At 35.2% G+C, this 17142-nt stretch overlaps 1 protein-coding gene across 1 annotated transcript in view; it reads left to right on the top strand.

The window, feature by feature from the left end:
* rorb (RAR-related orphan receptor B) overlaps positions 1 to 16447 on the top strand; it is a 58735-nt gene extending 42288 nt beyond the window's left edge. The window contains exons 6-10 of the mRNA XM_022668256.2: positions 3757 to 3889; positions 4584 to 4691; positions 5990 to 6100; positions 6732 to 6844; positions 8549 to 16447. Coding sequence (XP_022523977.2) covers positions 3757 to 3889; positions 4584 to 4691; positions 5990 to 6100; positions 6732 to 6844; positions 8549 to 8707 — 624 coding nt within the window. The 3' untranslated portion in view covers positions 8708 to 16447. The remainder of the gene's footprint in view (positions 1 to 3756; positions 3890 to 4583; positions 4692 to 5989; positions 6101 to 6731; positions 6845 to 8548) is intronic.
* The last annotated feature ends 695 nt before the right edge of the window (positions 16448 to 17142 follow it).

Below are 17142 nucleotides of genomic sequence, written 5' to 3'. Positions count from 1 at the left end.
TCTCTACTTTTTGTAAGTGGTTAAATGTGCTCTCTAAATCTAAATTTGCTGTTTGGTGTGTCTGGTGGTGATTGTGAAAATAACATACGATTAATATACTCAGTTTATATTCAGTGAAAATGTATATCATTTTTAGTAGGTACAAATTAGTGGTTCCAAAATAACATAACTTAAGTACAGACCTAATTCAGCATAATTTAAATATATACTTCTTTTTTACATGGGGTGTTGCTGTGCAAATAAATGCTTATTGTACAGGCTGATCGATGCACTTTGAAGAGGGGTATCCAGTCACTGATGTTAAGTGTTTTTATTATCTTTTCTCCACAAGATGTATCTTTTTTACGTTTTACTAATACTAATACAAATATGTGATTTTGAGTTAGAAACAGTCAAGTTGAGACAACTCCTATTATTAAAGGCTGTTAAAGAGCATCTACCATTTTAGCTCCAGCTCAGCAGTTCCATCTAGCTGTTGGAAATTTAACTGCAGTTTCCTTTTAATCGAGGAGTCCTACAATGAGCAATTACTATTAGAATATAAACTTTGGCTCCCAAATATGATCTAATTGGCTCTCAGGATGAGCTAATAGTGTCATAGAGTCCATTCCCCAGTGATATCTGATCTACAGTGGTGTTTATGTGTCTGTATAAAGGAAGAGGAAGAAATCTAGAGATTAGCTGCATGTTAGAAGCTTTAATAGAGAATCAGCTCTGATACACAGCGAGAGAAAACAACAGGAGAAAGATGAGAGACGGGAAAAATGAAAAGGACTAGAAACACTAGTAATAATTAATAAATGGGCCCAGTTTCCCAAAAGCCTTTTCACCCTTTTTTCGACCATCTAACATTAATCTTAGTTCTAAGAACCTTTTGGGAAGCTCACATCTTACCAATAATAATAATAAAAGACAAAGAAATGAAGAAACATGAGATTAGCTGTATGTTTAAGAGTTCTTATATCTCAGACATAAACAAAACTCTTCTTATCCTACAACCAGAATCTGCTCTGATATACATATAGAGACAGAAACGAGTGAAAAAAAATAAAGAAAAAGAGACAGATGGAGAAAAATAAGAGAAGAAAGAAGGAGAGAGCAGGAGCGTTAGTGAAACTCAGTGAAAAAGAAAGCAAGGGAGAGACTGGTGGATTTAATAAAGCACTCTAAGCTGTGTTGCTGTGCTAATGGATATTCACTGTACAGACTGATAGATGCACTTTGAAGAGGGGTATCCAGTCAGTGGTGTTAAATGTTTTAATTCTCTGTCCTCCATGAGATGTGTCAGTTTTACTAATACTAATACAAATATGCGATTTTGAGTCAGAAACAGTCAAGTTGATACAAATCCTTTGCCGTGTTTCCTTTAATCGAGGAGTCCTACAATGAGAAATTACTATTACAATATTAACTTTAGCTCCCGAGTATGATCTAATCGGCTCTCAGGATGAACTTAAAGTGTTATAAAGGCCATCCCCCAGTGATATCTGATCTACAGTGGTGTTTATTTGTTTGTATAAAAATAGAGGAAGAAATATAGAGATTAGCTGCATGTTAGAAGCTTTAATAGAGAATCAGCTCTGATACACAGCAAGAGAAAACAACAGAAAAAAGATGAGAGACGGGAAGAATGAAAAGGACTATAAACACTAGTAATAATTAATAAATGGGCCCAGTTTCCCAAAAGCGTTTTCAGCCTTTTTTCGACCATCTAACATTAATCTTAGTTCTAATAAAAGATAAAGAAATAAAGAAACCTAAGATTAGCTGTATGTTTAGAAGTTTTTGTATCTCAGACATAAACAAAACTCTTCTTATCCTACAACCAGAATCTGCTCTGATACACATACAGAGACAGAAACGAGTGAAAAAAAGAAAGAAAAAGAGACAGATGGAGAAAAATAAGAGAAGAAAGAAGGAGAGAGCAGGAGCGTTAGTGAAACTCAGTGAAAAAGAAAGCGAGGGAGAGACTGGTGGATTTAATAAAGCACTCTAAGCTGTGTTGCTGTGCTAATGGATATTCACTGTACAGACTGATAGATGCACTTTGAAGAGGGGTATCCAGTCAGTGGTGTTAAATGTTTTAATTCTCTGTCCTCCATGAAATGTGTCAGTTTTATCAATACTAATTACTTTACTTTACTAATTACATATATGTGATTTTGAGTCAGAAACATTGTTGATACAAATCCTTTGCCGTTTTTCTTAAATCGAGGAGTCCTATAATAAGCCATTACAATATGAACTTTAACTCCCAAATATGATCTAATCTAACTTACAGTGTTATAAAGTCCATCCCTTTTTTAGAACATCTAAACATGAATAATAATAATAAAAGATAAAGAAATAAAGAAACATTTACAACCAGAATCTGCTCTGATACACATATAGAGACAGAAACGAGTGAAAAAATAAAGAAAAAGAGACAGATGGAGAAAAATGTGAGAAGAGAAGAAGGAGAGAGCAGGAGCGTTAGTGAAACTCAGTGAAAAAGAAAGCGAGGGAGAGACTGGTGGATTTAATAAAGCACTCAAAGCTGAAAGAGGGGTGGAGGATCAGACACATCAGAAGCCCTCCTCATTTCCCTGTGTCAAATGGATTATGGGTAATTACTGAGCAGTGCTTTGAAACAGAGTGTCTGAAGATTTCTGGCGTATGAGGAGAATTGCCGAGCGCACAAAGCAATTTGCTGATTCTATAGTTTTTCTATTCGCTGTTCAGATGAATCATAAATGGAAAACTTCACAAACTCTTAATTTTTTCTATTTTTTTTTTCGCTGCGTTTTTCTGTGTGCTGTGGTTCACACACTCAGTTACACACACTCACTTACACACACTCACAGCACATTCACTCCTAAATTTCCTGTAAAAATAAAAAAAAATAGCCCTGTGGAACAGTTTTAAGCTTTTTTTAAGCTAAAATTTGCCGGTGTAAAAGAATAGTAATTCTCAAAACAGACATATTTACTTACTTAAATTTTTCGCACTATAATTCCCACTTAAAATGCTTTAATTTTTCCAAAAGTCAGGTATTAGGGAGCAGTAAAGCCTCTCTACTATAAAGTACAGCTTAATAAAGGAGTTTCAGTTTAGTTCTCCAGCACCAAGACTGGAGTAGCATTAGCATTAGCCGCAAACCGCTATTTCCCCACGCAAGCTTTTTTTTTCACAGTTCAGAGGTGAGTATTTTCCATCTGTAATCTGCTTCTAATGCCAGCTAGCACTGCTGGAGCAGAATTAGCATTGCCTGCATTTCTCCCAAATTCCAATTAAAAATATTGTAATTTAGAGCATTTATTTGCAGCAAAATGAGAAATGGCTGAAATAACAAAAAAGATGCAGAGCTTTCAGACCTCAAATAATACAAAGAAAACAAGTTTATATTTATAAAGTTTTAAGAGTTCAGAAATCAATATTTTGTGGAATAACCCTGTTTTTAAATCACAGTTTTAAACATGCATCTTGGTATCATGTTCTCCTCCACCAGTCTTACACACTGCTTTTGGATAACTTTATGCTGCTTTTCTCCTGGTGCAAAAAATCAAGTAGTTCAGTTTGGTTTGATGGCTTGTGATCATCCATCTTCCTCTTGATTATATTCCATCATGTATATATTATATATATATATATTTGGTCAAATAAAAAAACTCATAATTTAAAAGTGGTACCCTATTTTTTCCATATATCCGTATATATATTTACAGTGTGTGTGTGTGTGTGTGTGTGTGTGTGTGTGTGCGTGTGTGTGTGTTTCAGTCGAGGGAGGTGCTGTGGCAGCAGTGTGCAATCCAGATAACTCACGCCATTCAGTACGTGGTGGAGTTCGCCAAGCGCATCACCGGATTCATGGAGCTCTGTCAGAACGACCAGATACTGCTGCTCAAATCAGGTCAGATCATCCTTATCTCTGATCATTACCACTCCAAAATAAGAGTCCTTTATAAAGGGTTTATAATAGTTTATAAAGGAGTTTATTAATGGTTATAAATTAAGTTGTAAATACTTAAAAAAAAACATTAATAAGCACTTAATAAACACATAAATAGACAGATTAACAGTGACAATGACTTTTTAAATTTTTATCATATCTAATAAAATAATATAGAAAGTGGTTTAGTTTAGTTGTTTAATATGTTACTATTGTTAAAAGAATAAAGTTCAGAAATGTTAATAATGACTGATGGAAAACCCTTGTAAAATATATATATATATATATATTTCTAATTGTATTTAAAATATATTGAGAAATGTCTAAGTATACTGTAAATATACTAACAGATTTATATATGTATGTATTTACTTAACATATATGAAAAGTACTTTATTAATATTATGCTTTCATCAAATATTTAAAACTAAACTTTGATCACACTTTTTAAAAAGTACAATATGGTGTATTTAAAATAAATAGACTGCCATGAATTAAACTTTTAGTTTAATGTAATTCAATATACTACTTAAATACTTATTTCCAAATTCTTGTGTTTTTTATTGTTTTATAACAATACAGGTAACACAGGTAATTCAGTATAACAGTGTTTTTTATACAGTATTTGTTAATATTTGTTTTTTAACTCTCTCAGGTTGTCTGGAGGTGGTGCTGGTCCGGATGTGCCGGGCGTTTAACCCCCTCAACAACACGGTTCTGTTCGAGGGGAAATACGGAGGCATGCAGATGTTTAAAGCACTCGGTACGACAGCTTCACTTCCTGTTTCTCCTTTCAGACATTCTTTATTAGCAGCATTAGCATTTCTTCAGCTGTGTCATCCCTTACGAACAAAAAGACAGTTCATTTTATTAAGTAAACTTAACTCCCGAGGTCCTGGCATCCACATATGTGGACATCACATTCTGGGTTGTCTAGATCATAACACTAAGGCCTGGTGTCCTTTTATGAGGCCATTATACTGTCACCTAGTGGTGGCAGAAGATATTAACACCTTGCCATTTTGATTTTGTCAGGAATTTAAATAAACAGTAAATGCAGTGAATATTAATGTTTTTGACTTTTTTACTGTTATGTCTTCATGTTAAAGCAGAACTTTAAATAAGGCGTATTGCTCAAAGGGGCATAATTGTTATTGCTACTTTTGTTTTGCTGTGTTCAGGCACAAAATAAATATTTTGCACATCATTATTAATCGCAACTTTATTGTGTTCTATCGAAATATAAAACTAAAGTCCTCATATGTGGACACCATTTTTCTCAGAAACTACATAATATAAAAAGATCATTCTTTTCTTTTTTACTAATCAGGCTAATTAGCCCAAATAGCAAAGAGAAATATGTATGTATATATTATGTAGTAAGTGTACTATTGTAATACTTCTTGTGAATTCTCCCAATTTTAGTATATAGAAGTATACTTTTAAGTATAAGTTTTGAGTGTACAAGTAGTACACAGCTAGTTTACTAATATGAGCAAAAATATAACTTAGATGTAAAATAGTAATTTACATCTAAGTTAAATGATGTAGTTCAGGTACATTTTAAACTATTCTAAAAGTGAACTTATGAGTGTACTGTTCTATTCCTCTAATTCAGTTTTTATCTTTTTAAAATACACTTTAAGGTGTACTCTCTGTAAACTACTAGTCTAGTGTTTTTATACTTAAATCATTTCTTATAAGTCTTTTAAGTGAGCTTTTAAAAATACTTCCAATACTACTAGTTTTAGATATAGGTCTTTTTAACTCTTCTTTAATTAGATTGTTCTACTGTTAGACTACATAAAAATAAAAATAAGCAAGAAATACTCAGGATATGTATGTGTATACGTATGTGGTTAAGGATTATAACATGAATGAAGCCTGTTACAAAATAATATTTTTTATAATAAAATCTGACAGATGTCTAATTTAAACAGAAGTATACTAACAGTACACTTGAATAAACTTCTTCATTTTTTATATTATATTAATATAAAAGTTGAATTATTATATTAAAGCTTTCTCTAAGACGTGTCTCTTTTCCCCCGTGTCCTGCAGGCTGTGACGATCTCGTTAGCGCAGTGTTCGACTTCGCGAAGAGCCTGTGCTCTCTGCAGCTGACGGAGGAGGAGATCGCCCTGTTCTCCGCTGCTGTGCTCATCTCCACAGGTTAGCTCTTCATGCCGGAGGTTCTGAGAAGCTGCTGATTTGAGTTTTGAGGTCAGCTTAGCATGTTTAACTCAGAAAAGAAAAAGAAAAAGGGCAGAAAACCAGTCAGTACAAACCTGAAATGCATACTAAGCACACAAAAGAGTCCCCGAGGAACTCTGAAACAAAGGGGCTTATATAAAAAAGGAGGGTGAGGAACACCTGGGCCAGGAAACAAGGGGGCGGGGTTATGAACAAGACACAATGTGACAACACTAATAGCTAGGGCAGGACTATAACACAGGGCCATGTGCTTTAAGAGCACATGGGGAAGAAAACAAAAAAGAAACAGAAGGAACAGAAAAGGAAACACAAGACGAGAGAGAACGGCTAAATGTGTGACAGTAACCACAACACAGGAATAATGGGTTAACAATTACATTTGTTTAAAATGGTGCAATGGAATTGTTATGCTGCTACATTATCTTACCAATATATTACTGTTTTGTACTGGGACAATCTATCATCTAAATAAAGTTATTTTTAGGCTTAATTCTAGTTCTAGTTGCTAAAGTTCAGTAGAAATGAAGAAACTCTAGCCTGAAAGAGGAATAGCAGCTAGCTAACTGTTATGCTGTGTTTTTATATCCAGATCGGCCCTGGCTGATGGAACCTAGAAAAGTACAGAAGCTCCAGGAGAAGATATATTTTGCTCTCCAGCACATTATGCAGAAGAACCACATGGATGAGGATGCACTGGCTAAGGTAGGACTGCATTTCATTAACACCTCATGTTATGTCCCGGGTCAATTTGAAGATCTAGGAAAAATAGTTAAAAGTATTTTTTTTCAGTATGAAACTTCTTCTGCTTGGCTTAATTACTTTAATCAACATATAATATGAAAACGGTTAATCTTACATATTTGCAAAAAATACAAAAACTAAAACAACATTGCAATGTTACGTTTCAATATTATGTAAAACTGTTGTTTTTTATAAGTTGGTCTTTCACTTAATAAAGTAGTTTAACATTAAAAAAGTTTAAACATGTAATTTTTTTTAATGAAAAACGAGTCAATTATCTTAATTAAATCATTAACTGTTAGAGGTAAGGAACACCACTGCACTAAATATTAATTAAATAATTAGTAATGGAGTTAGTAAAAAAATATTTACACTAGTTGTAAGGATTTTATTTTTGTTCAGGCATCTTTTGCATAATTAAACATGCACCGGGTCAAAATGACCCCGGAACACCATTACTGTTTCTGACAAATTAAAATAACAGGTTAAGAGAGGATGTTCATATAATGTATTAAAGCATCACGACTTCAATACATAAAGATAATGCCTCGCATGATGATTACAATATTGACTTATCATACAATATATAGTACAAGTCAAGTTGGGCAAACCTCAACTCATTCATTTCTTTATTTAATATATTTTCTACATTGTATATACAAATATTGTATAGACAATATTAAAGACATGAAGACACATAGTAAGGGACACATATAGAATTATATAGTAAACAGTAAAAAAGTGTTATTCCTCCACATTAATCCCCTGATCTAAACCTGATCAACTGAGATGGTGATTTGGGATGAGCTGGAGCTTCACAGTGTGAAAGAAAAGCAGCACACGAAAATAAAACATATTCGGGTTTGTTTAACACTATTTTTATTTATAAAATAAGTCTGCATGTGTGCCTGTATAGCTTTAATTTAATTTACTTGCTTCCTTTAATTCAATTAACTTCTAAACTACTACAAATCCTTTATTGACGACTTAATCATTTACTTTAAATGTACCTCTAGCTTAATACAGTACAGCTTAATACAGGCGGGTAAAGCATTTATGTTTATTTACAGCTTAGATTTCCAATATTTTGTCCAAGGATGAGCCAGGTTAGCAGTGCTAACCAGCCCCATTTAGCAGCGCTAGACAGATAGCAGTGCTAGCCAGCTGCGGTTAGCGCTCGTAAATGCCGCCTGATAGCGTTAGACTGAGAAACCCTGAGTGTTTTGGTAAGCCCGCTAGTGGTTAGCCCCATGTATCTTGTTTTAACATGTTAAACATGCACGCTACAATCACCTCTGAAATGCAAAAGAGCTAGCGCTGCATTTAGCTTTACTGGTCCTTAATACTTGACTGGTAGAATTCATACATACGGTGCACTGGATTATTATTAGGATTTTAGAATTCAAGTATTTTAAGTGCGCCTTATAGTCTGAAAAATGCGCTTTATGTAAACTTAACGTACCCGGGGGAAATGACTACACACTGATGACAGTTAAACATACAGTAAGACACACCTTACACATCCTCCTAGATCTACTAAAGTTTAAAGTATTTAAATCATAGTCAAAGCAGTGAAAAAAAATCAAAAATGCTTTGTCGCTTCAGACAATGGCCAATAGAAAACACATAATTCTAATTTTTACCCTCCTGCTCTTCTTCTTGCAGCTGATTGGTCGGATCCCCACACTGGCTGCACTGTGCACTCTGCACACGGAGGAGCTGCAGGCCTTCCAGCAGTTACACCCTGAGACGGTCAACGTGCTCTTCCCTCCGCTCTATAAGGAACTCTTCAACCCTGACGCTGCCGGCGTCATGCCCAAGTGATCCCCCGCCACCCTGTACACACTCAGACACACTCACACTCGCACACACTCGCCTACAGGACACACCCTCTCTCCGCGAAAGGACAGGAATGACTGCCAGCTCCTGCGGCCGAGGAGACGGAGAGACACACACACCTCTGCTCACGTCGACAGCGCGCCAGCGGTCGAGTCGCGCGGTCCCAGCGTCCGAGACGCCGTCCAGCAAGAGAACAGCGACCGCTTCTACAGGAATGTCCTGCCCGTCAAAAAATCCCACTCTGATTTCACCGATTCAGTCAAAAGAATGTATATACGTACCTGTTAGAGAGGGTGCGCTCCAGGACTGACCAGAAATGTACAGACTTTAGAGCATTTTAAGCTGTCTTTTAATGGGGTAAGTTTGTTTCGTTTGTTTTATACGATATTGTGATATTGAAAAGGGGACGAGGGTTGGATTTTTCCAAGACGATAAAATAGCAATTCCATAGTTTGGAGAGTATTCCAGTATTAAATCTTCTTCTTGTTTATATTTTAGTCAATAATTTATAATCAGCGGCCCGGGAAAGGCTGGCGTTTTGTCCGTGTACATTTCTTTTTCCTTTTTTTTTTTCTTTCCTGTTCTGTTTTGTAGTTTTACCTGTACATAATTTGTGAAGCTTAGACAATATTGTAAAAGTATACTGAGCGGGGGGGGGCACTCTTTGCATTTTGGTATGTTTAAAAAAGCCTTGTCTGGGCTATGTAGATATGTACAGACGGTAAAACAAAGGTTACCCTTAGAAACTATGGAAATGTAAAGGATTTTCTAAGAGAATTGAGAATTTCATGAGAATTGATAATGGTAACTTTTTTTTGTTTGTTTTTCTTTTTTTTTCCATGAGAAGATACAGAGATATATATATATATATTTTGCAAAATGAATACGGCTGATCTCGTTCCGTCCTGTCATTCAGTTCACTGCAATAATGCTGTTGAACAATCAGAGTATAGTGGAGTAGGCGGGGTTTCAGTGGGAAGGCCACAAAAATAACTAGCGGCTACTTCAACCTCAATTTTTCTTTGTCTGTAAACAGAGATGAACTGTCAAATCCCAACACACAAGGAAGCTCAGTAAAAGTTGGTCTGGTTCAGAAGTATCAGTATCACTTTACTATTTGAAGAATTATACTGCTTAAAAATTAAGGGAACGCTTAAATCACATGTTACCCAGTGAACATTGAAAGAATTGAAATCTCTCCTCCGTGATTTTAAGACGGGGAGATATTGGGAAACACATAAACCTTCTAATGATAGCATGTAGGGTTTTGGATGTCTTGAACGTGCCATCATTTCTACCAGTAGTGACAAAACTGACTTTAGCCTAATCCAGATGGGATTAGTTTCTCTGGGGGATCTGGGGTAACTTTCACTTTTATGGGGTTTTTTATCCTCTGTAATTTTATTTCTGTCCAGAACAATCATGTATGTGTTTTTCTCAGACGTACTCTAAAAATTACAGGCTGAATTTTGACTTATCTACTGTTTTTCTCTGAACTTTGTGGTCCTCCAGTAATTTTAGTCCTGTCTAGATGCACATCTCTAAATTTCGTCTCCTTGCATTTAATAAAATAGCTATTTGTCCACTGCCGCGCACCGTAATTACAGTTTAGGCGCATGTTTGGACACAGCTCACAGACTCCTTTCTATACAAACTCCCACACTTTGTAGTTGTGAACTGTACTTCTGAGTTGTTAAAAAAAAATGTTCAAATTGGTCTTCACCCCAAACTGAAATAAGAGTCAGTGTCTCTTCTCTGTTTCAGTGTCTTTTAGAGCACTTAGACACCATTATCGTGCTCCAGGTGAAAAACCTGATGTCACCTAAAGTCATGTGACCGAGAAAGCAAAAAAAAAAACTCACTGGTCCTCCTGTTTTTTAAACTGCAGTCTGGATGCAGGAGTTTTATCACTGAGTAGAAGTGTGAAATCATTTTTACACACGTCCCCCAGAGAAACTAATCCCGTCCACATAGGGCTTTTTTGTTGTGTTCTCCTGTGATAAGTCATAAGTGTTCCCTTTATTTTTTAAGCAGTGTACTTTATTAAGTAAAAGTATTAATAATGTTACCTACATAACACCTTCACAAGCCTTTTAGGACTGATATTATGAAATTAATAAGGCATTCACAATCAGTTGTCATAAAAGGTTACAACAATCAACCAATGCTTGTTGTAATCATCTCTAAAAATCTAAAATCTAAAAATGTATGAAGGTTTATGCAGGTGTTGTGTAGCTCTATAACCTCGTAGCCACTTTAAGGTGAAGTAGCTCCCAACTTCCCAACTCCAACAGCAGCTGAACTTGCAATCAAGCACAATGCAGCACGACTTGAGTCGCAACTTGAATCACTTCTTTGCAATATATTTGTTGCAACTGTAAACGCAAGCTGATAGACAATCATTTAGCTTTGTATTATTTATTTGAATCTGTTTGAACCTGCTTTTTTCTTTTCTTCCCCAACATTTATTGCAATACCAAGATGTTGTGTAATGTTATCCACTACACTATCCAATACTGTGCACTCGTGTAGGAGAGCAGTGCAGATCCGATCCCTGTCCTTGTTTCTCTCAGGCAAATGCTGTTCCCTCATGTGCGTCAACTTTAGCTCACGCCTCAAAAAGCTTGTCATGTTACCAGGAAACAATTATATCAGCAACACGAATTACATCATAAAATACACCAGAAAAAACCCACAACAAGCCTGACTGTTCTCAAAAAACTTGTGCAAATATGTGCAAGAACTAAGGCAATGCACAAGAAATTTAAATTTTCATTTGAAGTTTTCCTGTGTTAATTTGTAAAAAAATCTAAATAAGAATAAATCTGAATAAATATGGTTAAAAACGATTCTCCACACTCTGTATATTGGCTGTAGCAGTCACTAACTGGTACAGGTGTCAAACCTGCTAGATATTTGTTGGGGGCTTATTAGGCAAGAGAGAAACTGGCAATCACTCGACAATCATCACTTGGATTTTGCTGTTTTAAAAGTTCAGCATAGCGACTGAGCCATCACCATTTTTCTTTTGCTAAAAAGAGTAAAAAAAATTAGCACCCTGATGTGTTGTGTATAATAATTATGGGTGGTTGATATGGCACCATAATTCAGGGTATGATTTCATTCACCATATTCAAAAATGTTAGCGATTTCACTATCCAATTTCACTATTCAACAATTCTATATCTATACCACTCTAAGATTAATTGTGGGTTTATCTGAACACTAGATAAACTGGTTAACGCATGCTTTATATTTACCACAGTATGATCTGTCCAGGACGCAAAGCCATAGTATCCTTTCCCAGATCCAACTCCAAACTCAGCGTTTGAGCGTATCATGCAATCAGAGACAAAATTACTTTAGGAGTTACGTTAACGAATACGAGAGCACTTACGAAGAAATTAGCAAATGAGCACTTATTTGTACTCATTCCCTTGATGTTACGTTTGATCAATTTTTTTCTGTTTTCTTTTCTTTTTTGTGTAGTTATTTTTTAATGGTAAAAAGTTCGAGAAGACGTGCGAGCTCTCTGCTTTTATTTGATTTTATTTGATTTTATTTTATTTCGTTTCCAGTTCAAGACAATCACTTTCAGATGTGGCCTGAACGCATCTGTCTCAGGGACTTCAACCTTTCCTACTTTGAACATAGAAAGAGACTCCTATTTTGAAAGAGGAAGTAGAGGGGTTAAACTTTTTGAACATTTTTGAAGGGGCGGGTTTAGGGGCGGGGCAGGGGTTGGGGATGTTCTATAATAATATTACCTGATACCAGATCTACCCAGACAAGGCTTTGGCACGTGTGTTTGAGAGAGAGAGAGAGAAAGAGAGAAACTGGGAGAGCGTGAGTTTTTTTTATTTTTTTTAATTTAATTTAATTTTTTTTTTGCATATGTGTGTACAAAAGAAAAGAGATGAAATGAATTTGCGAATCTAAATTATTAGCCACTACTTTGCTTTGCGAAAGCCCCGCGTGTGTGTGTGTGTATATAATGGATATGGATCTGTCTCAGAAGCACTAGCTAGGGAGAGAAAGAGAGAGAGAGGTTAAAAAAGAAAAGATAAGATAGAGTACTGTAAGTATTATTATTAATATTATTATTAATGCGTCTCCTCCAATTAAACGGATCTCTGTGTATAAGTTAGATTATTTATAGACTGTGAGAATAAGCCGAATAAGCTCCCTTATCCCAAGCTGTTTTCAAGTGAAAGACGAAAAAAAAACGCTACACTGAATATGAAGGATTTGTCGTTTTTTTATTTTTTGGCTTATTTTTGTTATTTTATTTCGGTGGTTTTAGACTGTGAAGCGAGGCCGGGAAAAGGGGGTCAACACTGTTTAGGTACTTTAGCAATAACCTAATGCATAACCTACTGTCATGTTTGCATTGTAAGATTTTATTTTGTATTGGGTTATTATTGGAATTATTATTATTATTATTATTATTATTATTATTATTATTATTATTACTATTATTATATTACTACTAGCCTATTGTTGTTCAGTTATCCTTGCATGCTGTTTCACGACGATGGAAAAAAAAAAATGTGTTTTTGATCATGTGATTCTACGCGAGGGAGGGAATGGGAGGGGGGGGGACTTTTATTGTGAATGTTTCCGGGTATGTGTTCAGTAGGACTGAACATAGCTTACCCTGCTCATTCTACTGTCATACATCTGTGCGCACACACATATATATATACACACACACACACACACACACACACACAGAATACGTCAGAATGATAATGAGACACAGGAATGCCAGCAGTTTTTAAGCAACAAAATGTAAAAATAAAATAAAAATTAAGTTATTAAGAGTGGATTAAGGTGAAATCATCTATTTAAAATGGTAAACCACATTTTGTTTTACTAATATTTACTGCCTCATGCAGAATATTAATGTATTAAAAAATGATGCAATTAAAAAAATAATAATAAGATTTCTGTTTTTCAGTAAACCGAAAAATATTTGCATAAATCCGTTCACCACAACTGTTCAGAAATCAGGTGAAAATAAGTGGCTAATAATTTTTCTCAATTGAACCATTTCACACAACATCCACTCTAAATGACTTTCTTCACAAAATTCTTCCTTTTTCTCAATTAAATCAGTTACTTAATTTCCCTTATAAGGACTTAAACAGACCCTAATAATGCATAGTGAATAATGCATAAATGGACCCGACAGATTAAACATTAGTTACTACAGATACTAAAGATGAAATTACAGTGATAAATGAATCTGCTGCATTATGTTAATCAAAACTAGTCAACGTTTATTCAATGCCATTAAATGCTCTAATTTCACCAAATATTTAAAACTTAAAACACCTACAAAACCCTCGTCTGGAACCGTCTGAGACCACCTGGTACGATGCTCAAAGCGCACAATTAAAAAAAAGCAAACATTTGATTTGTTTGAGGGCTGATGTTGGTACATGCACAAATACAAATGTAACAAGATTAGTGTTTTTTTTATATATTTAACAGTGGATTTTACTCAGCAATTTCATCCTTAATATGCAAAAACATCAAATGGTAATTTCTTTCTTTTTTTTAGCAATTTTTTTCAAATGGTAATTTCCATCCAAAAAAACTTTTTTTTTCTTTTTTTTCATTTTAAAAAAGGGGTGCACTATGACTTTAAACAGTTCTTTTTACGTTTTTATGCACATGTCGATTTTTTTTTTAATTCTCCAAATTTTGTAAATCTTCTAAATATGTGCATTGATATCAAAATATAACTTTTGATTTTTTTAAATGGACATCTGCCATTAGTTTTTTCCTAATATTTATAATTCTTGAAAAAAACAAAACTGAAATTTATTTACATACATATTTTTACAGTAAACTAATATTTAATCAGAAATTAACCTTCTGTTAATTCACTATTGACTATTGACTTTTGCTTTTGTTGCATTTGAAGCCCTCTTCAAATAAATGTGGTCTTTTTTTCTGTAATGCTGGTCCAGATGGATTTAGTCCCAATTTTCTAACACTTCTATAACTAATTTTTATAAAAATTAAGCATTTGATAAGAATGAAAGGATGGAAATCGATTTAAATCTTGTTAATCTGGCATAACTGGGGTCCTTTTTTAACCCTAGAACACTAACGTTAAAATTAATATCACCAATCTTCATCACTAACGTTGGGTTTACACTGTATGACAAGTTTTGGAACCCTTCTTTCATTTTACAACATCACATAAAATATAAAAAATATAAAAGATACCATGGATGAACCTATAAAAAAGAAGAAAATTATTGGAAAATCAGGTAATTCTTAACAGAAAAATATTAAATAGAGCTGCTGGTAATGCCGCTTTGTCTTTGGTCCACCCATTCTTGAGACATGTGAGCACCTGTTTTAAACACACAAACACACTAACATTATAATTAAATTAAATTACACCCATAAAATATCTTACTCTTCATCACTAACGACGGATTAAAAAATAATCTAAATGCATGCCTCCTTTCAGGAGAAACAGCCAATCAGCTTGCTGGTTTTGCAGAGCGCAGAGGAGGGTCAGTGTGGGGAAGCCCCAGTTTCCCTTATTTTTAAATTCAAAAAACATAGGTGACATTAATGACTTCAATGAAAGCACAATGAAAATCACATTAACAAAAATTGTGTGTGAAAGTCACCCAGCGTTAGCGTTCTTGGGTTAAAAAAACTTAAATTAGTTAAACTCAAACTCAAAAAAACTTCAATTTAAACTCAAATTTCTCTCAGAAGCTTCACACTAACTGTAATGATCACCTTTTGCTCTTAAAGGAAGCTGCTGTGCTCCCGGTTTAACAATGCAGTGCTACTTTTATCCATTGCATCATTTTCTGAACCCCTGCTTATAGCACTGATACAACCGTGCAGTACCATCATAGTATCATCATAACGAACACATGGTAACATGCACTTCTTATGTCACTGGATTAGATATGAGTTTGTAATAACAGTCTTCTGTATGTCATGGTTGTGTCAGGGTTATATCAGGGTTGTGGGCAGGTTCACAGTGAGAGTTTTACTGATATTAAACACTGTCTCCATTACCTCGATGTCGGCGAATCTGTAGCAGGATCTTTTATTCTGTGAGGCGTAAAAACGTGAAAGACTTCTTTCTCTGTTGTTCAGTTCTATAAGTGCCATAGCTTGGTTAAGGTGAAGCTGAATGGCGAGCAGGCTCAAGGCCACGATGCTGCAAAGAGCATCCGGAGCATGTAGCAGGGTGGGGTTCGGGTGGAGGGGGGGGATTCTGGGTAAGCAGGGAATTTGCCAAGTGTGGTATGTGTATGTGTATGTGTGTGAGTGTGTGTGTGTGAGTGCGTATGTGTGTGCATGATCATGCATTTAGCTTGGGGTGCGTAGTCCAGGTCCAGAAATTAAAAATCCATCCCAGGATTTAGTTGGAACTGCCTGGGCGGCTCTTCTGCAGCTTCAAGCTCATAATAAATAATAAGAACTATGACATTTGAAACAGGAGCATGGTGTAGCACTTTGTGAGAGAGTGTGTGTTAGCGCACGTGTGTGTGTGTGTGTGTAAGTGTGTGTGGGTGAAAGTTCCAGTTCAATCGAGCTCCTGAATCGTCTCATCTGAGTTGTACATAGCAAGCGAAGGACTTAAGTGATTTTTTTTTGTTTTGTTAAAGTCTATATTTTATGCTTTTGTAGACATTTCTTTGTGGGGGAAAAAAAATAAAGAACATTTTATGGATGCGACCTATCTCTGTCTTTTTTTACACACTTTCACTTTCAACAGTTAGTTTTATTATCTGTAGTTTTTGTTTGAAGTATCATGGATCATGCTACCTCGCCATCAGCGGCCGGAGTCCGAGCGAGGATAATACGACCCCAATTGGCCATGCTCCCTCTGGGTGGGTAGATGGCACTTTCTGTCCCCTCATCACTACAAAGGTGATGTTGGTCAATTACTATTTAATTACTATTTAAAATTAGTTACATTTAAAATAAAAAATGTAATGTATGGGAATATATATACATACAGGCCAAAAGTTTGGACACACCTTCTCTTTTTCAATGCGTTTTCTTTATTTTCATGACTATTTACAGTATAGATTCTCACTGAAGCATCACAAGTATGAATGAACACATGTGGAGTTTTATGTACTTAACAAAAAAAAGGTGAAATAACTGAAAAAAATATATGTATATTATAGTTTCTTCAAAATATCCACCCTTTGCTCTGATTACTGCTTTGCACACTCTTGGCATCATTCTCTCAATGAGCTTCTTCAAGAGGTGTCCACCTGAAATGAAAAGTTTTCCAACAGTCTTGAAGGAAGGAGTTCCCAGAGGTGTTTATTAGCACTTGTTGCTCCTTTGCCTTCTTCACTCTGTGCTCCAGCTCACCCCAAACCATCTGGATTGGGTTCAGGTCCGGTGACTGTGGAGGT

The sequence above is a fragment of the Astyanax mexicanus genome, chromosome 22, assembly GCF_023375975.1.
Source record: "Astyanax mexicanus isolate ESR-SI-001 chromosome 22, AstMex3_surface, whole genome shotgun sequence".
Classification (NCBI taxonomy): Eukaryota; Metazoa; Chordata; class Actinopteri; order Characiformes; family Acestrorhamphidae; genus Astyanax; species Astyanax mexicanus.
The sequence above is the reverse complement of the archived record's forward strand: the minus strand, read 5'-3'. Positions and strand labels throughout refer to the sequence as shown.